Genomic DNA, 19,733 nt, shown 5'->3' on the forward strand with positions numbered 1-19,733 from the left:
TTCTGGGAACAAGTACTCTGCATAGTTTTAAAATTCTGTGATGAATGGGCTTGGAAAACTGAAACACTTCAAGCATGTAAAATAAGTACAAAACATATAAAGTCTATCATCTCATGTAGTAGAGGAAAGGAATAAATAGAATATCTTTCCCGATCCTGTGAAAATTATATTGTAGATAATCTGAGAGAGGTTTGATTTAAATTTTCTGCATTATGAGTTCTATAAGTTTATTTATCTTGTCCAATTTGAATTTTGAGACAGATGTTACCCATGTAACAGCCATCTTAACTAGCATGTTTTGCTGAGGCTGCATTCCTGTTTAGTTCCTAACCCCCAAGGTGCAGAGAACTTCAACTTGAAGTCAGAGACTGCCTACAGAAAGTATGCTGTGGCGCTTGCAAGTGGGTATTTTTTAGTCACTGTCCTACAGTAACTCATTTAACATTCTCTCCTGGAATAATTGGGTTTCGCCTGAGTCTCCCAGTCTATTAAAGCTGCCAGAGTGACAGCTTCTTACCTTGAGGCTTGGGCTTGGTGAGTTTGCCACAGGGCTTGGAGATGGTGACTGTCTTCTGGCAGTCAGCATTGTGAAGAGCTCGCTTCAGACTTCCAGTCCTGGTCTTCAAGGCAGTATTCAGGTCACATTCTCCCCAAGCCTGGAACTGGTATTTGCATTCAGCTAAAAAGCATAATAGGATGAAAGAAAAATTCTTTAGAGAACTTATTATGGTGATAATAAGGGCACAATTTTGATGTTAACTTTTTGTATTTAAGCCACTGTACATTCTTATGCAGTTATAAGAAATAACAAAGGGACATTCCATAACTCTTCACCCAGTTTCTCCCAGGTTTGGCATCTTGAATGACGGTGGGCCTGTGTAAAAATTGATGCATTCTAGGAGTGTAGTCATAGTTCATCAGTCTTATGTGCATGAACATGTATAATTCCATCAGTGTAAATGCATGTGATCAGCACCATCAATGTACATATAATCCCAGTGCAAGGGACCCACTGTCACCTTCTGTATAGTCACAGCCTCTTAAATTCCTTACAACCACAAATCTCTTCTCCAGCTCATTTCATTCTATAAATATAAACTTTTATGAATGGTTATTCTGGTGCCCACAGACTTTAGAAGATGGTGTATTATCCTCTTGAACTGGAATAACTGATGGTTGTGAGTTACTATATGGGGGCAGTAGGAATCAAACCCAAGTCCACTGCAAACACATGTGCTCCTAACAACTGAGCCATCTTTCTGGCTCTGAGACTGGCTATTTCTTTACTTAGCATAAATTTCTGGCAATCAGCTGAAGTTTTGTCAATCAACAGTGTATGCTTTTATACAACTAAGTAACCTTCCATGACATATATATATCAAAGTTTATTTATCCATTCACCAGCTTAAAGATGCCTAGATTGCTTCTATATTTTGGCTAAAATATATACATATGCAAATACTATATATTCATATAAGGGGTTTTGTGAAAAAATTCTATTTTCTCTGAGGAAAAAAAAAAGCCCAAGAAACTGCTGAGTTACATGGTAAGCTCAACTCATGTTTAATTTCATACAAACATAAAACAAGCATCCCCTCTGAAAAGTAATATTCTTTTTTAGTATGGCTGTGCCATTTTGTATTTCCACTGACAGTAAATACATGACCTAGCATTTCTGCACCTTCACTATTATTCAATATCATATATTTTTATTCCAGTCATTCTGATGGGCACATAGTAATATGTCACCAAGGTTTCAATCTCTCCCCTTAATGGGACAGAGAAATTGAATATCTTTCCAGTTATTTATTCATTACTATATATTCTTCTCAGGAAACATGGCTGTTGATATTTACTAACTCTCTTCCTGGATAGTTAAGGTTGTTTGTTTTAATTCTGTATTGATTTTTTGAGATTTTTATTGATGTTCAAGACATGAGTCCTTTAAGATACATCCCACAAACTTTTTACAAGTGAGTCTTAACAGTGATCCATACTATTTAAAGTCTAATTTATATGAACTCTGTTGCCATTATGGCAGTTACTGCCATTCATAAAAATGTACTCCAAAGTTACAGAGGAAGTCAAGACTACATGTGCGCATGTTCATTCTCCATCTTTACTCATATTTAGGCCACGGTGTGTTTCTGTATGGCACAAGTCGGACACTGTAGTCGTTATGCCCCGTGATGGTCAGGAAAAACACAAAGTGTGTGATGTAGGAGAAAAAGCTATTTGGGATTTTTAAATTGGGATAGGAGCACTATGGAGATGACTCTGTGGATAAAGGGCTTGCCTCAAATACACGTAAGGATCAGAGTCTCGGTGACCAGAACCCACATAAAAAGCTGGGCAGATGTGGTAACCCACCTGTAATTCTAGTGTTCTGGAATCAGAGACAGGGATCCCTGTAGCAAGCTGGCTACCTTGACTAGTAGAATCACTGGGTTCCAGATTCAATAAAAGACCCAGCCTCAGAAAATGAAGAGGAGAGCAACGGAGAGAGATATCAACACCAACCTCTGGTATCCACACACATGTGACCTGAACATATATGCACTCACAATCACACAAATGCACATGAACAACATTACACAATAAAAAACACACACACATGCATGTAGATGAATGTATATGGTTAAAGATGGAAATGTTGATTAATGGGTTAAAGATGAAAATGTTGAATATTGAATTAAAGTTGGAAGTGTTGAGAGAATTTGTCTCAAGTAGATATATCAGAACAGCCTGGAACTGACTAGAGTTAGTGAGACAAAAATCTACGAACATGGGCTATGACCATGCCTGGTAGAGTCAGTGAGCGAATCTATAAACATATCTGGAGGATGGGAAGGAGTCAAAAGAAAGAGTAATAGCAAGGGACATGAAGAAGGAGAATAAGTACAAAAGGGGAAACTAGAAAGTGAAGTGGAGGAGAAGATGGAACAGAAAGATTATTGGGAGGGCACCAGTGCATATTCTATGCCTGTATAAGAAATGATGCTTAACTACAAACAGTTTTGACTACCAAATGACATTTGGCCAGTTTTCCTGGCTGGTAGAGCAGGTTGTTTTATAGTTTTAAAAAATTAGATAATAAGGATGTTGCTAAATATCTTGCAATGTACAAGAAAAAAACAAATGAAGACAATAAAAATCCAGCCCCTGATATCACTAGTGCTGAATCTGAGAGGCAAGCTCTCTGGTCATCTTGTGTCTAAGAAAATACACTTATTTAATTAAATATAAACATGAGTTGGCCTTGAAAATGAATGATAGAAATATTCCAAAAGTATTTCATGTAGTGGATGAAAGCTATAGGACACAGGATGAGACTGACCTCCAAACTGCTTCTTCCAATTGCAAGGGATCTTACATCTCTGGGTCTTTATGGTTTGCTTGCATTCGGCGCCAGTACGTGTGCCCTCCCGGGTGCCCAGTCCACAGTCGCCACTGGTGGGCACGCACACACTCCACTGCCATTCTCCACAGTCAGATTTTTTCACCTTTTTTTCTGTAAGGAAGGAAGCAAAAGCAATCACCATCCAGGACTGTCCTGAACTTCTAGATATGGCTAAGTTCACTCCTCAGCATCTCAATTGTAGAGTCTATGACTTTTATCTCTACCTGCATTGTCCAGGAAGACAATAGGAATATGCCAGATGTCTTCTCAATGATCAAGTCAACGCACGGTTAAGAGGAGAGAGAAAGAAAACATGGGGGTGGGGAGCAGAATGAATACTACTAAATCATGTGTGTGATAGAGACTGTTTTAAGTGAATCACTAACATTTCCTTTTAGAAACAAATATTTCTGAGTGAAGGCATTGCCTCTCTGCCTGCTTCCTGACTACCACGATGTGAGCTGTTCTGCCATGCAAGCTGTGATGGACTTACACCTCTAGAACCCTAAGTGAAATAAAGCTGTCTTCTTCTTAAGTTCACTCCTCAGGTGCTTGAATGCAGCAACAAACAGCTAACTAACACACATGCACCAGATGGAATCTGGAGATTTGTATATTAAATTTTATAAAAAGAAGGAAATATTTTTGTAAAAATAAAGTCTACATAGCTTATAAAAAACTTGAAAAATGAGGAAGAAATGTCTATTAGAAGTAATGGTGGCCAGATTAACAATTTTACTGAAAATTGATGGTCTGATTTTTTTTCTGTCGATAAAAGCCATAACAGAAATGTGGTATAGGTCACAGACTAAAAGAGACCCCCAAAACCACAGCCCACTCATGACTATTCAAGGGCACATTCATTCAGGAGTAAAATGGGACAACATGAGACAAGTCTCACTTAGGGTTTCCCTACGTCATTAAAAGGAAGTTAGAGATGGTGGAAGGGACTAGAAGCAGGTAGCTGGGCTGCTTGGGTACCATCCAAGGAAGCATCTCTCTGTGATTCAACTGCTTACCCGGCTTCTCTTTCTTCCCAGCCTCAGCAATGTCCACGGCTGCCAAGATGAAAATGAATGCCAAGAAGGCAGCTGCAAATTTTCGACGTTGCTGCTGGTACTGTTGGGATGACATTTCTGGAAGGGAAGAGAGAGAGAAGAAGTGATTTCAACCTAAGTCGGAACAAAGATTCAACCCTCTGATGAAGCACCCTATCAGAAGCCTCATGAACACTGGGTTTTATGAAAATTGTATCGATTATCGCAAGTAGAATTTTATCATTTCTGCCCAACAGCTGCAAAAAGCAGTAAGTGACATGGTCGTTGACAATATTCAACCATTCTTCTTATCAGAGTCCACAGCTATTTGTTATGTATGTATGCCTCTGGGGTTGTGAAAGCAAGGGAATTTCAAGCAGATTCCTACAATCAATCTTGATGCTTGCTTCACTTGGTAATGACAACTACACTTATCTTCAGGATGCCTGGAAGTTCCTGGAAACATTCACGGTGTTGCAGTCACAGGACTCTTTGCTATAGCCATGGCAAGTGATCGTGTACTGTAACATGTACTGACTGTTTTTTATGTTTAGGTACATTTGCTGGTGAGCAGTGTCTCTGATTTCTATCTATCCCATGTTCACTTAAACACAGTATCATCCCATTATTTATTAGCATGAAACACAGAAATAGAGGTGGCATGCTATGATACAAACAATTTATAAACTGACTTTACTCTAGAACCACTAAATCCTCAGATTTGGGGAACGGTGATTATACTTGCTCAGAAATCAAAATGCTTCTCATCAGACATGAATAAAAATCCCTAGATAACACTAGAAAGATCCCTGCTTTATTTAAAGATACTTGTGATAACTCTCTGCCAAGATGTTTGCCTTGCCTAAACACCCCCGAGGAAGCCACTGACTACAAACTTACTTGATAGTCATTTACCTCCATCAGCTGTGTTAATGGTGTTGTGTAGATCACATGAAAGTGTACAAGTAATCTTCGGTTATTGTTAGTGTGGCTGTTTTCTTTTTTCCAAAACTGGCAATAGATTAGTTTTTAATGATTTTACAATCACCTTAGTGAATAATAGACTACTCTTGTGTGTGCACACTCATGTGTGTGTATGTATATAATGTGTGTGTATGTGTGTGTGTGCATATGTGGGTGTTGATGATCACTCTATTCTGTAGCTTGGTTTTCTAATTCATAAATATCTGAAAAACGATACCATGGTTACTAAGCCTGTAGCAATTTCTATGACATTAGAATTGTCACTTATTAGAGTAGTATTTTGTTTTGCTATCAATGACTAGATTCGATAATATGAATAAGCATATTCTGACTACAAACTAAAATTCACTTTTTGATCACTTAGCTGCTGTGGGATGGTCTGTATGTCAAATGTGTTGCTCATTGGTCAATGAATAAATCACTGATTGGTCAGTGGCCAGGCAGGAAGTATAGGCGGGACTAACAGAGAGGAGAATTGAGAGAACAGGAAGCTGGGTGAGGGAGACACTGCCAGCTGCCATCAGGACAAGGAAGATGTAAAGTACCTGTAAGCCACAAGCCACGTGGCAAGGTATAGATTAATAGAAATGGATTAATTTAAGCTGTAAGAACAGTTAACAAGAAGCCTGCCACGACCATACAGTTTGTAACCAATATAAGTCTCTGTGTTTATTTGGTCGGGTCTGAATGGCTGTGGGACTGGTGGGTGTCAGAGATTTGTCCTGACTGTGGGTCAGGCAGGAAAACTCTAGCTACAAATGGCGCCCAACGTGGGGCAAGAGTTTCCACCTAAAACCTGAGAAAAAAGATTCTAAAACGGAGCTAAAAACAGTTCCTAGTTGTCTCTTTCAAGTTAGTGGCAGCCTGCCGGTTTGAGCTACTGGCGGGTTCCTAGCGTGCGTGCATGCTCGACCTACAGTATGGTGGGAATGAGGCCTCTGCAAGTGGCACATTAAGCTGTGTGGTGGATTTAGCCTTTGCTAGTACAAAACAAAAAAAAAAAAGAGGTTTCTGGGCTACACACTGCTTTGATAGAAGCATAGACCCACTATTTCTGAGAGTTGTTGGCTCTCAGAGTTGGCGAAAAACGTATCACCGCCATGTTGGGAAGCTGAAGTGGGTGGAGCCAGCAGCCACAGCGCCAGCGCCGTTTCAGGCTTAGAAGGCTACAGTTCAAAACAATAGGCTCAAGCTAATATAAAAAAAAAATAAGCCACGTAAAGATGGCTACCACACAGAGAATCTGGATTATGTTCTCTTTGATATTTGTAACTAAAAAAAAAACATTTGATTACAAAAGCTGTTATGCCAAAATGTATATTTTAAAGGTACCTTGACTTCAAAATTTGGATGTAAGGATACCTTGCTTTGGAAAGGAGGCTCTGCTTTTGTTTCCACAGAAAGCCAGAGGCTATGGATTTGTTCCAGATTAAGACACATCAGGTTTGACCAGCCAAGACCACCTGAAAGGTCTCCGATGACACCATGGCCCAGATGATCCAACATCCAAAACCGTTTCAAGGCAACTGGCTCAGATGATACACCCTCATGGACTACTCCATAACCCTAAAATATTCTTTGTGTCCCCATAAGATACAGCGCCCCCCTCCAGCAAGAAGTAGTAAGAAAAGCTACGCCCAAATTCCCAAATATACCAAGCTGACTTTAGAGATGTGTAAAGGTTAAAACCTTCCTTTTTAAGAAAAGAAAATGGGAAGTGCTGTGGGATGGTCTGTATGTCAAATGTGTTGCTGATTGGTCAATGAATAAATCACTGATTGGTCAGTGGCCAGGCAGGAAGTATAGGCAGGACTAACAGAGAGGAGAATTGAGAGAACAGGAAGCTGGGTGAGGGAGACACTGCCAGCCGCCATCAGGACAAGGAAGATGTAAAGTACCCGTAAGCCACAAGCCATGTGGCAAGGTATAGATTAATAAAAATGGATTAATTTAAGCTGTAAGAACAGTTAACAAGAAGCCTGCCACGGCCATACAGTTTGTAACCAATATAAGTCTCTGTGTTTACTTGGTCGGGTCTGAATGGCTGTGGGACTGGTGGGTGTCAGAGATTTGTCCTGACTGTGGGCCAGGCAGGAAAACTCTAGCTACACTTAGCCCTTTAAAACATGAACCTGCTTTGCTACTCACACACCATTTCCATACCCATCTACAATCCAGGATTGGCAGCTTTGCCTTTCCTAATGCTGCCTTCTTATGACGCTCTTACTAAAATGTCCCTAGCAAATCTGAGGCGAGGCCTCATCTCGTGAGGAGATGTAGAAAGCCAGCCTAGACTCTGATTTGCAAGCTTGTCAAGAGTTCTCAGAGATGAGGCCCCTGTGCACCTATATGATGCACTTTTTCCTGGGACATTCAAGCACCATTTAAAATGGTTAGGCATAAAGTGAGCCAGAGTCCTTGCTTTCGCCAAAGGCTGCCTAAGCACCTTCTTTCAGTGCCTGAGAACTAGGGTGAAACCTTTGAGAATTCATAAATGGCAAATTAACTCTTTCATCCAGGACTTTTCAACATAGATTTCAACTTAGATTTTGCTTTCATATGTAAAAATTACCTGTAAATTACTTTAACTATATTGTTATGATATAGATTATTGTGATAATCTGAACATTCCCACTGAGAAAGCACAACCCTGAAGAAAACTTCCTGACTAAGCAATGGGGTGATGATCCCCTGGTCTGAATAAATGTAGTCAATGAAGGGATCAGAAGTCATTCTGATTAAACCAATATCTTAATATCTCAGTTTTTATGGGAATATAAAAAGAATAAAGGTTTAAAAGAAGAGACAAAGAAACAGAATGAATAAAATTACCCAAGTGCACCAAACAGTATTTAATACTATTTGAGTGCTCAAAAAAAAACACTCAGTTAACTTCCTGGCAATAAATATGTGGTAATTAGTATATGTGCAGATAGCAGCTTGCATGTTGTATCTGAATAGTTGACTATTTATTCTCAGCATCAAATAAAAGCAAAACCTTTCCCTGCACATAGCTTCACTTTGCTTATTCTCCAACATGCTGGGTACCAGATGAACATAGAAATAAGAACAAGCCCCCCTCAGACACACACAGCAATTAGGGAAGCAGCTAATTATTTTTCACACCGAGAAAAAGAAACAATGAAAGGATAAAACTTACTAAATTGGCTGGGTTCTTTTGAGAAACTTCTTTATGTCTTCCCACCTTCTGCCATCGTTATTATATTTGACCTGACAGCCGTAATTCACTGGGTTTAACAAATTGGAGACTACCATAAATGGATGCTGGGACATAGTATATACTGTTGAGGTATCTCAGTGAAGTCTGAAACCCGATGACAAATAAAGGAACTCACTGGAGAAAAGATTCACTTGTTACACTTTAGCCTCCTCTGAGACAGGGCTGATTAGAATGCAGGGAACTCCTCCTCCCTAAAGCATTGTAGTGGGGTCTAAGATTTTGAAAACTGCAACACCTGATGTAAATATATACAAGGATACTGGAAACTGTCCGTGCTTGCCCTGTTTAGAAAGACTAATACACTATCTGGAGGCAGAACTTATTACTCAAACTTTAATTCCACAACTGATTTTACTTTTGTCTTTGAGCAAACTCAGAATGTCACAACTAATTGAATAGGTTTTGATATCAAAAGAGTGGGAGTAAGTTGTAGGGCCGATAATAAATTAACTGCTGGAGACGCTTCTCATAAAAGCTACAGGATACAGACAGAGAGATAATACGGAATATTAGGAATTACATTATCAGCTTGGCTCACCTCTACAGCTCTGTGGTTTGCATATAAAGTGTCCTTTGTGAATTAGAAGCTTGGTCCCCAAATCTAGCAATTAGGGCTTTGAGGAAATGAGTGGACTGTTAGACAGAGTCTGTCTCTATCCATGATTCAATCCATGGATGTGTTAAAAAATATGAGTAGAGTACTAAGAGACAGTAGAACTGTAGAAGGTGGAGATAGTCGGTCATCGGGACATGTCTTTGATATCTCACCCCACCCCCTTTCTGTTACTTCTCTCTGTTTCCCCACCTCCGTGAAATGAACAGACAGACATGCTCCTCCAATATTCTGTATCACTTTGGCCCTCAAAAATGAAGTCAGCCAACACACATTAAAATATTCAAACCTGTGAGTAACAGAAATATTTCCTTCTTTAAATTATTTTGACTGTTTTTCACAGTGTTCAAAACTCTGACTAATACAAAAATGCTCTTTTTTACTGAAAAAATATAACAAACATCAAACTTGGCATTTTTGTATTATATAAAAGCAAAAATGTCACAAGACGGAGAATTGATTTAATTAAAATCAGCTAAAGTCTCCTTCAGCCTTCACAGGACACAAATTCATTCTGCCTTTATTTTTTGGAATCATAATACAAATTCAAGAAACAACTCATGATGTATCCTTTGAGTCCTAAGCCCAGAGTTGAAAATTAGTGAAGATGTCAGTGCAATTCCACAGGTGTGAAGTAAGGAAAACCCCCTCAGTTTACAGTTATATTCTATGCCCTTCCACATGGAAAAACATTCCTTTTCCATCTTTTTATTTGGCTAAGACAAAGAGAGCCCCAGTGCTTAGAAGTTGCTCCTAAAACTTTGATCTTGAAAAAGTCACAGAAATATAACTTAAAACAGAAGAGTGAACTTCTAAGCTAAAGTAATATCTTAGCCATCTGGACCACAGGATATACAACACATTGACTCTGGGCTGGAAACAACCATTGGTCTCTCCAGAAATGTATTGTAAGTAAAAATGATCAGCAAGCAACTGGAGATGCATCTGTATCTATTCACAACTAGAATATACTAGATATTTTGTGCTCTACTTGCTTTAACTTTTATGAAGTAGTATTTTTTTAACCTTGTAAATTGTAAAAATGAAACATAAGACATTGAAAATCATGCAAAGATACAGACTGAGTGAATTTTTATAACAGAGCACTTTTCAGGCTCATCAAGAGACTTAGCACATTCCTTGTCCCAACTACAGCTCATCCCTCAACAAGTAATTAACAAAGAAATTCTTTCCTTGTATTGTTTGAGGGCTTTATTTAAATGTTTTAGATTTACCTAATAAAAAAAAATCTGAATGCCTTTTAACTTGCTTTTAACATACATGATAGCCATCCTCTGACTTCCAGTTCTTGCTTTTTACATTCTGACAAAATATAAACCATTTAGTCAATATATCCCACATTCTGAATTTTGGTAATTATACATTTAGTTAAATTCAGTATTCCTGTGTTCTGCTTAAAATTAGCAACGGATAAAGAAACCTTCCCAGAATGACTTCTAGAATTCAATAATTGGCCATTTATGTCTCCTGTTTGACCTTGTTCTGACTCTACTGAAATCTCTCAGTCAGTTTCCCTAAGTTTAACATCATCGACTTATTAGTTCACTAAGACAACTAATCAAACATAAAAGACTTAACAGTTCAAAATTAAAACAAACCAAATATATTATACATTTAAGTAATATTTACCTTTCTAAAGAAAAAAAATGAAGACAACCATGTATTTATTTAGACAAAATACCCCAGGGATTTCTCTCATGTGTTCTGGCTTGGTAATATACGAAGAAATCCATTTTGACTAAAAACGTGTAGCCTTTCAGCTCTGGCCCCTATCAATCTCTACAAAGTGTGTAAGTGTCTTGAAAATTGCTGTCTCAGTCAAATTTAGCTCTAAGTCCACAGAAGCATGCAATAATAAGGAAGGGAAAACAAGTCGACTACAACAAGAACTCTAGAGAAATGAGTATATTTGATACTTGATATTTCCTTTATAATGTAACTGGTACCTAGATGTGCTTGTTAATTATGTGGTGGATCAAACTAGTCAAATGGCTCAAATTAACTGCATTATTTCTTTACTGCTTTGACTTACATAATCAAAGCAAATTAGAGATTTAATTTTAAGTTTTTATAATTTTCTGCTTTCTTTATGAGCATTTTAATGTTTATCTACTATAATTAGGTAGAGGAATAATTAAGAGTGTAGAGCAGTGGTTCTCAAGCTTCCTAATGCTGCGACCCTTTAATACAGTTCTTCATGCTGTGGCGATCCCGAATCATAAAATTATTTCGTTGCTATTTCATAACTGTAATTTTGCTGACATTATGAATAGTAATGTAAATATCTAATGCACAGGATATCTGATATGTGATCCCGCAAAGGACTCATGACCCACAGGTTGAGACCTGCTGTTCTAAAGGGAAGAGAAACAGTCCATTCTGCAGAGAAAACCCTTAAGCTCAGAAAGTAAACAATTTAGAGGTTTAATTTAGAGGTTTCAGGAAGTCCCTGAAACTGACAAGACATACTAGGCTCCACCCTTACCAAGTCATTATAAACAGTAAGAACTGCTGAGACACACTGTGAGTGAGACCAGCCAAGCCACCTGAAAGAGACAGAGATCAGCAGAGCTTTTTGACAGGCTGAGCTGCCTGGATGAGGCAAATCAGCCAAGTTGCTTAGAAGAGGCTCAGACCAACCTAAATAACTTGACACTCTCAAGCCTGTTGAGCTGCCTGCAAGGTTGTGCAATGCAGTATAGGTTTTCCATTTTCATGGGGGAAGGTTTTTGGTCATGCACTGTCATTGAATCGATTTTTGCTCCTGTTAGTAACAGCTCACCCATATTCCTGTAAGTAATCCCAAGTAAGACTAACTAATTCACCAAGTTGGCATTGCTAGTATTCTTACTTGGATCTGTTGTTGGTTCTCTATCTGGGTCAGCAGACATTCATTCACGTCTCCCCAGAGACAGTGTCACACAACATTTAGCACACAGCAGCCACATTATCTTTCTTCTCTCTATTCTTTTGTGTTACACTGCAGTCCTCTACAAGTTTGTGTTTAACTTTCTCTGCCAGCAGAGATCTCCTGTAATAGACATGGAATGTTGCCTGGCCAGGATAGCAATGCACAATCCTTCTATCCTGTCTCCCGAATCACCCTCCTGTCTCTCGGGTTTTCTTTTACTTTGTCCTCCTCTGAAGGTTTCCCAGGCCAGCTCAAAAGTTTCTTCTCTATTAAGCTCCCCTCTCAGATTGTCCTCTCTCCCCTTATCAACCTATGTATCTTTAGCCCCAAAGAAGTATTATACTTCTTTAACCCTGAAATGTTTTAATCAGCCTATGTGTGTTTGTGATGTTCCATGTGATAAGAAATTCTTCCCCAAATCTCTCTACTTGGCTAAATTTGATCAACTTGGATGGTTGGGTCCAACAATTTTACCCTCTCTGGAGCCTTTGCCAAGATCATCTTATATTCTTTCTCTTTGGAGCACATTGGGCCATGCCCAGTCTAGAAACTCTGACCACAAACAACCCCTGAATGCCATAGTCAAGTGTTATAAATTCTGTGAAATGAAACAGGAAAAACTGGAAAGAAAATGCTGCAAGCTCTCATGACCATTCAATTTAGAAAGAAACACATTTAGGTGAACAAAATATAGCTTATAAGTAAAATAAATAATGTGGAAAAACAACCTGCTATCCACTGTGGCAACTGATCATGCATCTAAAGCAACACACATACACACACACACACACACACACACACACACACACACACACACACACACACATACACACACACACTCATGTTTCCTCACCTGGATTTGTTTTCCTACAGTACAGAAATGAACTTTTTGGCTGTACTAAAGCTTTATTCTTGTTTGCTAATTGTATGTCTATATCCAGAGGCCATGCTTTGTAGAATTATAACACATCTTATTTTAGATATATTTTTGCCTTTTTTAAAGGCCAAAGAACCTGGACTTTTAAAAAACAAAGTTAAAGCCATTTCCCCTACTGTGCTTGGGAATCTTGTTGGGACTGAATTATTCTAAGTTGAAGATCTGTTTAACAAATATAACACCCTTCTTTTATCTTTATACTTTACAAATTTACTGAATGATAGTTTTTTTTATTTTATAATTTGATTTAATTTTATATATCAGCCACGGATTCCCCTGTCCTCCCTCCTCCCGCCACCACCCCACCACCCTCCCCCTAGCTCTCCCCCCATTCCCATCTCCTCCAGGGCAAGAACTCCCCTGGGGATTGAGTTCAACCTGGTAGACTCAGCCAAGGCAGGTCCAGTCCCCTCCTCCCTTCACCCAGGCTGAGCAAAGTGTCCCTATAAAAGCCCCAGGTTCCAAACAGCCAGCTCATGCACTAAGGACAGGTCCTGGTCCCACTGCCTGGGTGCCTCCCAAACAGTTCAAACTAATCAACTGTCTCACTTATCCAGAGGGCCTGATCCAGTTGGGGACTCCTCAGCTCTTGGTTCATAGTTCATGTGTTTCTACTAGTTTGGCTATTTGTCCCTGTGCTTTTTCCAATCTTGGTCTCAACAATTCTCGCTCATATAATCCCTCCTCTTTCTTGCTGATTGGACTCCTGGAGCTCCACCTGGGGCCTGGCCGTGGATCTCTTCCATCAGTCATTGGATGAGATTCCTAGCACGACAGTTAGGGTGTTTGGCCATCCTATCACCAGAGTAGGTCAGTTCCGGCTTTCTCTCAACCATTGCCAATAGTCTATTGTGGAGGTATCTTTGTGGATTTCTGGGGACCTCTCTAGCACTTTGCTTCTTCCTATTCCCATGGGATTTTCATTTATCATGGTCTCTTTTTCCTTATTCTCCCTCTCTGTTCTTGATCCAGCTGGGATCTCCCGCTCCCCTAAACTCTCTTTCCCTCCACCCTTGTCCTTCATTACACCCCCTCACATCCAGTTGATAGTGATTTTGTTGCTTCCTATTTTACATATGAGAATTGTAAAATCTCATATGTAAAATCCTAAAGGAGATTTTTATAGTTTGGGTTGTGTTTTTCCTTATTCTTTGGTCACTTTTCTTCCTACATTTGTATTAACTTCACACTGGTCTATTGTAAAAAGATCTGACCATTTCCTTGGAATCATACCATCTCTTAAAGCCGCGTATCTGACTTATGATATTGCTAAGTCTTTACTTACTCTAACCTTCATGGACTTACATAGTCAAACACTAAGTCTTAAAAGAAAGTGTCCCAAGTCTGAGCCCAAAACACACGCATAGAGATGAGCCCAACAGTCCATGCCTACTGCAATTATGTACATATCAATTAGACTGATAAAAATAGTGCATTCATTTAATTTTATATGACCCATATCCTAAAAACAGGAAACTCTCAGATGAACCATTTCGATGGTAGAATTGCACCTGCTAGAGAGTGTGATAGTTTAGGACACGTTCATGAGCAATTGGTCCCCAGTTCTCATGGCCTGTATATGAAGTGAGTGTGTGCTATGTGAGATATGAACAGTGAATGTGAGACACATTTCTCCAAAGTAGTCCTGCAAGGTGGGGATAAAGGAGAATTGAACGAGTATGATGTTCCCTGTGGTAAGTGTACGAACAGTCCTCTCTGAGTACACAGGCCCAAGTAGTCACATTGCTCGATAGGATGGAGGGTGCTAGAGAATTGGGACATGTTTTAGTTATCGATGCACATGTTTACTTACATATTTATTTTGGAAGAAGAAGGGAAATGAAGGAACTTGAGGCAGAAGAGCCACGAAACCAGTGTTTAGAGGTGGCATTTGCAAGGTATTCAGCCAAGTAAAGTAGACAGCAGCACACAGCATAGAATAAACCACCCAAAGGAGACTGCAGCAATGACTAAAACTGATATCCTTTGTGAGATATAAAAGTGCTTTTAAAAAATCAAGTGTTTATGACTTTAAAAATATAGTTTGATATTCTTGGCAATATCTCATTGTGGGAAATTGGAATGACCTTTCTTATTTGGGGCATTAAAAAGCAAAGGAAAGTATTGACAAGCTGAATCATTATCTGGATGTAAGAACCCCTATTAGTAACAAGTCATAAATAAATGTCTTAGGTTGGTTGAAAACCAGGCTCTGTACTCACGCAGCCCAGCTCAGTAAAAGAGCGTGTCCCAAACTATATAACCTCAGCTACACAAGGAAAGGATTACTGTCAGGGGTGTTACTCTGCTTTCATGTTATTCTAAAACAATCAGTGCAGCTTTACGAACTACTGTGTTCAGGCAACACTTCTAATAGCTGGTGACTTTGCTCATTCAGGCGAAGTGACTCAATTAAAAACATAATTAACAAAACAGCATGCAGATTTTCAAGTTCACTGGCATGCCACTAAGCAAAGAAACAGCACCAGACACCATCCTGCATTTGGAAAAAGATTAAGAACATAAATTGTGGAACTGATCTCAGTGATGTGTGTGAGTCAGGGAGTTCTCAAGGCAGCGTCAATCTCCAATGCCAAGGGAAAGCTTCTATGCATCTGCTACCAGACCAATAACTACTAAAAATCATCCATGTGAGAAGAATTTTACAAAGGAATCTAAGTGTGCTGATTGAATGATATGAAGTATTTCATTAATCAGAAAGGTAAATAAGTATAACAAGGTAAGACCCTGGATGGCTTTGGAAGCCACTTATTCTTCCTTATTCATCATTCTAGAGTAGGTGGTGAATGTGCTAGTAATATTACTTCCTGAGACAAGGAAGAACTGTTCAAGAGGAGACAGACTCTGGTCCTGAAAACTTTGAACAAAACTTCCTTTAAGTACTTATTTATTGTATTTGTGTGTGTTTGTGTCTGTTGGCATGTACAGTCACATGAATGCAAGTGTATGAATGCCAAGGTGAGCATGTAGAGGTCAGAGGGCAATTCTTGGAAACTGGTTCTCTCTGGCCATTTTGTCAGATTCATGATTCGAACTGAAGTTATTGGGGTTGCATGTAAGCACTTATATCTACTGAGCCATCTTGATGGACCTATAAAGCATCTGTAGACCTCTAAATAGATATGGATAGATAGGTAGACAGACAGAGAGAGAGAGAGAGAGAGAGAGAGAGAGAGAGAGAGAGAGAGAGATCTCCAATGCCTCTTTAAATCATTGGCAGAAACAGTGAGACACTTTCTTCTCATTCATTATAGTAAAAGCCTTATGTCTTTCCTCAATGCATCCTAGAAGACCAGCTTGAAGTTTTCTTTTACTTCTAGTGACAGGAGCTCACTTAGTTGGCACTTGGTCCCCTTGACTCCTAGGCAGACTTTTCAGTTCTTAAAGACCTCCCAGATGCCACTTTGTCTATGTTCTAGGTTCTTCTACTACCGTAACCCAGCTGTGTCACATACAGTACCCAGAAATCAAGAAACGCTGTCTAAACAGATACTATCTTAAATTAATGGCTGTTCATTAAACAGATATTAACGCTTCAAGCTTCACTACTCGACTAAATCTTTTCTACATAAGACCAATGATGTCTTAAAAATTGCAAATAATTTTATAACCCCCAAGTACTTATTTGTGTGTGTGAAGAACAGAGAGAGAGAGAGAGAGAGAGAGAGAGAGAGAGAGAGAGAGAGAGAGAGAGAGAGAGATGAATTTATATTTGCACTATCTGTGAAGACTTTTAGCATAGGTACCAAAGTGGATGCTTGCTGTCCATACTGCCTAAAATCACTTCTAGTAGTTGACCTATGCTTAGTTAAGTAAAGCAGAAAATATCAGAGTCTCTACCCTGCTCCCTCCCCATACACACAAGTGCTGTAAACTCCTTTCCATACAGTTCCCACAGCACTCAGAAAGTTTCAGATGGACACTAAGGCACCACAAGGTAAGGCTAAGATGTGTATTTCCTTGGTTTAGCTGGCAAATACTGGATTATGAATGCCTGGTTCCATACCAGAAACCAAATCTTAGAACAAATGAACAGTTGCCCAGGGAGCCACTTGGCCTGAAGCGAGCCTTTGCTCCAAGAACGGAAGAGCTGGACCTTGCCATTCTTGATTTGCATGCCTTTCAGCGGCTATTTCCAGTTGATTCAGTTCATCCAACTCTAGCTTTCATTTAAGGCCGAGCTCATTGACTACAAAAAATAAAGACCTAGAGAGGAAGGCCAGAGCGCAAGGAAAGGCTTCATTGATTATGCAGTGTTGCTTTGGGAAAGGGGAAAATCTTGTTAGAAACTTGGCAAACTTACTTCATTAGGGACCTACTGACATCTGTAGTCAGAGTGTGCAATGGGCAGTTTAGAACTGGGATTGTCCCAGTTGTTCGGTAGGAGAGCTGGATCCCCATCCACTGTCTCAACCACATTCTCTGAATTCCTCCTCATGCTTTTAACAATGGCAGAGAAAAGTGGCTACTTAAAAAGGTATGCTGAATAGAAATGAGATGCATTAGACATTAGACACATGACAATTAAGGATGATGAGTTGAATTACTGGTCCCATTCTCTAGAAACAAGATTACTGCTTTCTGCATGCATCGTCACATGGGCCTCATTTCCACCACCCTCCTCTGTCCCATACACAGCCACACTCAGTCTCCTTTCACCAAAGGATCTGCTGTGTACAGAGCTGGTGAACCAATTTGGGTATTAACATCAGATTTTATGTAGTTTGGGAGAGTCAGCTGCTTCCTGACCCTTGCAGACTCTGAAGAAGGTAGTTTCCACATTTTAAAAAGTGGGGGATGAGTCTATTTCATTCTTACTTTGGAAGCATCAAATGTTCCCATTCACTGACCTCCCATCCTCCCTAGAAATAATCAAGCTTAGGGCTAAAATTATCACTGAAAATTAATGAAGAATGGTCAAAATAGTTCCTTCATACCAAACAAACTTTAGTTTTGTGAGAAAATGTCTAAATAACAATGACATCATTCCTTCTGGGTATCTTGGTTTTGGAAATTACTGGACAAGAGTTATCAACATATACATCTGAGGATAACAGTTAAGTCTATATTTTACAATTGTAATATAAAATGATTGAGCCTAGATGACTACAGTCTAGAGAAATAAACTTGAGGAGATTAACAGAGAGTAACCTGTTCTGTAAAAAATGCTATTAATAATTGGAATGACAACATGAGAAGAGTTCTGCTTCAATGTGCAGGTAATCGATATTGGGATAAATCTGGAAACACATTGGCAATAGAGTAATAATATTCCAAACGGCACACAGCATTGACCTGAAATAAGTCTATCAGAAGCTAACAAGGTAACTATAAAATGCTGCAACTGAACACTTTTAAATTGATAAATCTAATCAACTTATTTATAGCCACTCACCAGGAGCAGGGACGGGTTTTCTTGAGCATGTGATTAATGTGTACAAATGGAAATGTGAGTGGAAAGCAAAACAAATGAACAATCCAGTCCCTGGTTCTAACAGGTCTGATGTGACTGGGACAGCAGGGAACCACCTGCTAATGGGTTGGAGATTATCACCCTACAGGTGCTAATTCTAACCCAATTCAAAGGTGTAACAGTTGCTATCCTGGCTCTTACAAGCATAAGATAATAATGCTTTTAAATGGGATCTAATAACCTAGCAAGGACATGAAGGTAAGAGGCAACATTCTATATAATCTTTCTAATCCTATTGCCAGGAAAGCACCTATACAATTGACAATCACTGAATAGATGGGTGAATGAAATTTGAAGGACTGACTGGCCAAACCCAATACAGCAATAGCACATGGCTGATACCCTTACTCTTATTCATTGTCTTTTGAACACATGTGCAAATTCTGGAATTTGACTATCCAGTTTTCAAATATGTATAAATTTAAAGAAAAATAGATATCATACCCACACATGTTGGTATCCACATAAAATTAAAGGGAAATTATTTTTGAAACTGATAGACACATAACTCCCAATAACCCCATTTGTCCTGAAGGGAGCATCTACTGCCTTCACAGTACTGGCATTCCTTATGTCAGCTGAGATCATCAAGAAACACACTTCACAAGCCATTGTATAATTAGCAAGACAAGAAAGTATGCACACTCTACATTTATAAAACCAAACCTACAACAAAATTGATGGAAGACTTAGTACTCAACAACATAAGCTCTCTGCTCACTACACCAACCCCAATATCTACGATTCCTGAAGCCTCAGCTCCATTGCAGTTCTGGGGTATCTGACAGCAGCCTACATTGAGATCTTCTTTAAGAAGATTCTCATTCTCACCTCAGTGATCATGACAACTCAGAGTGATAGCATGATAACATATCAATTTATAAATAAGTAAATTAAATTAACACAAAAGAAGCAAAAGGGGGCCATCTACCCTTCAAACACAAGTCTTGTTTTTTCACAAAGCCATTTATAATGAGGAAATCCTTAGTGTAAATATAAATTAGTGCATTGGATAATGAAAATATAGATCTATTGTGACCCTTTTGAGAAAAATATAGACATAAGAATTTGAAGGAATGGTTTCCTAATGTGTTA

General features: G+C 39.0%; 1 protein-coding gene across 1 annotated transcript in view; it reads right to left on the bottom strand.

Annotated features, from left to right (window-relative positions):
• The window catches only part of Ptn (pleiotrophin), a 90,548-nt gene that overhangs the window by 17,022 nt on the left and 53,793 nt on the right, over positions 1-19,733 (bottom strand). The window contains exons 2-4 of the mRNA XM_052719665.1: positions 4,420-4,536; positions 3,338-3,511; positions 518-679 (exon numbers count right to left, since the gene is read on the bottom strand). Coding sequence (XP_052575625.1) covers positions 518-679; positions 3,338-3,511; positions 4,420-4,534 — 451 coding nt within the window. The 5' untranslated portion in view covers positions 4,535-4,536. The remainder of the gene's footprint in view (positions 1-517; positions 680-3,337; positions 3,512-4,419; positions 4,537-19,733) is intronic.

This window comes from Peromyscus californicus, unplaced genomic scaffold, assembly GCF_007827085.1.
Source record: "Peromyscus californicus insignis strain IS unplaced genomic scaffold, ASM782708v3 Scaffold_6__1_contigs__length_162567912, whole genome shotgun sequence".
Classification (NCBI taxonomy): Eukaryota; Metazoa; Chordata; class Mammalia; order Rodentia; family Cricetidae; genus Peromyscus; species Peromyscus californicus.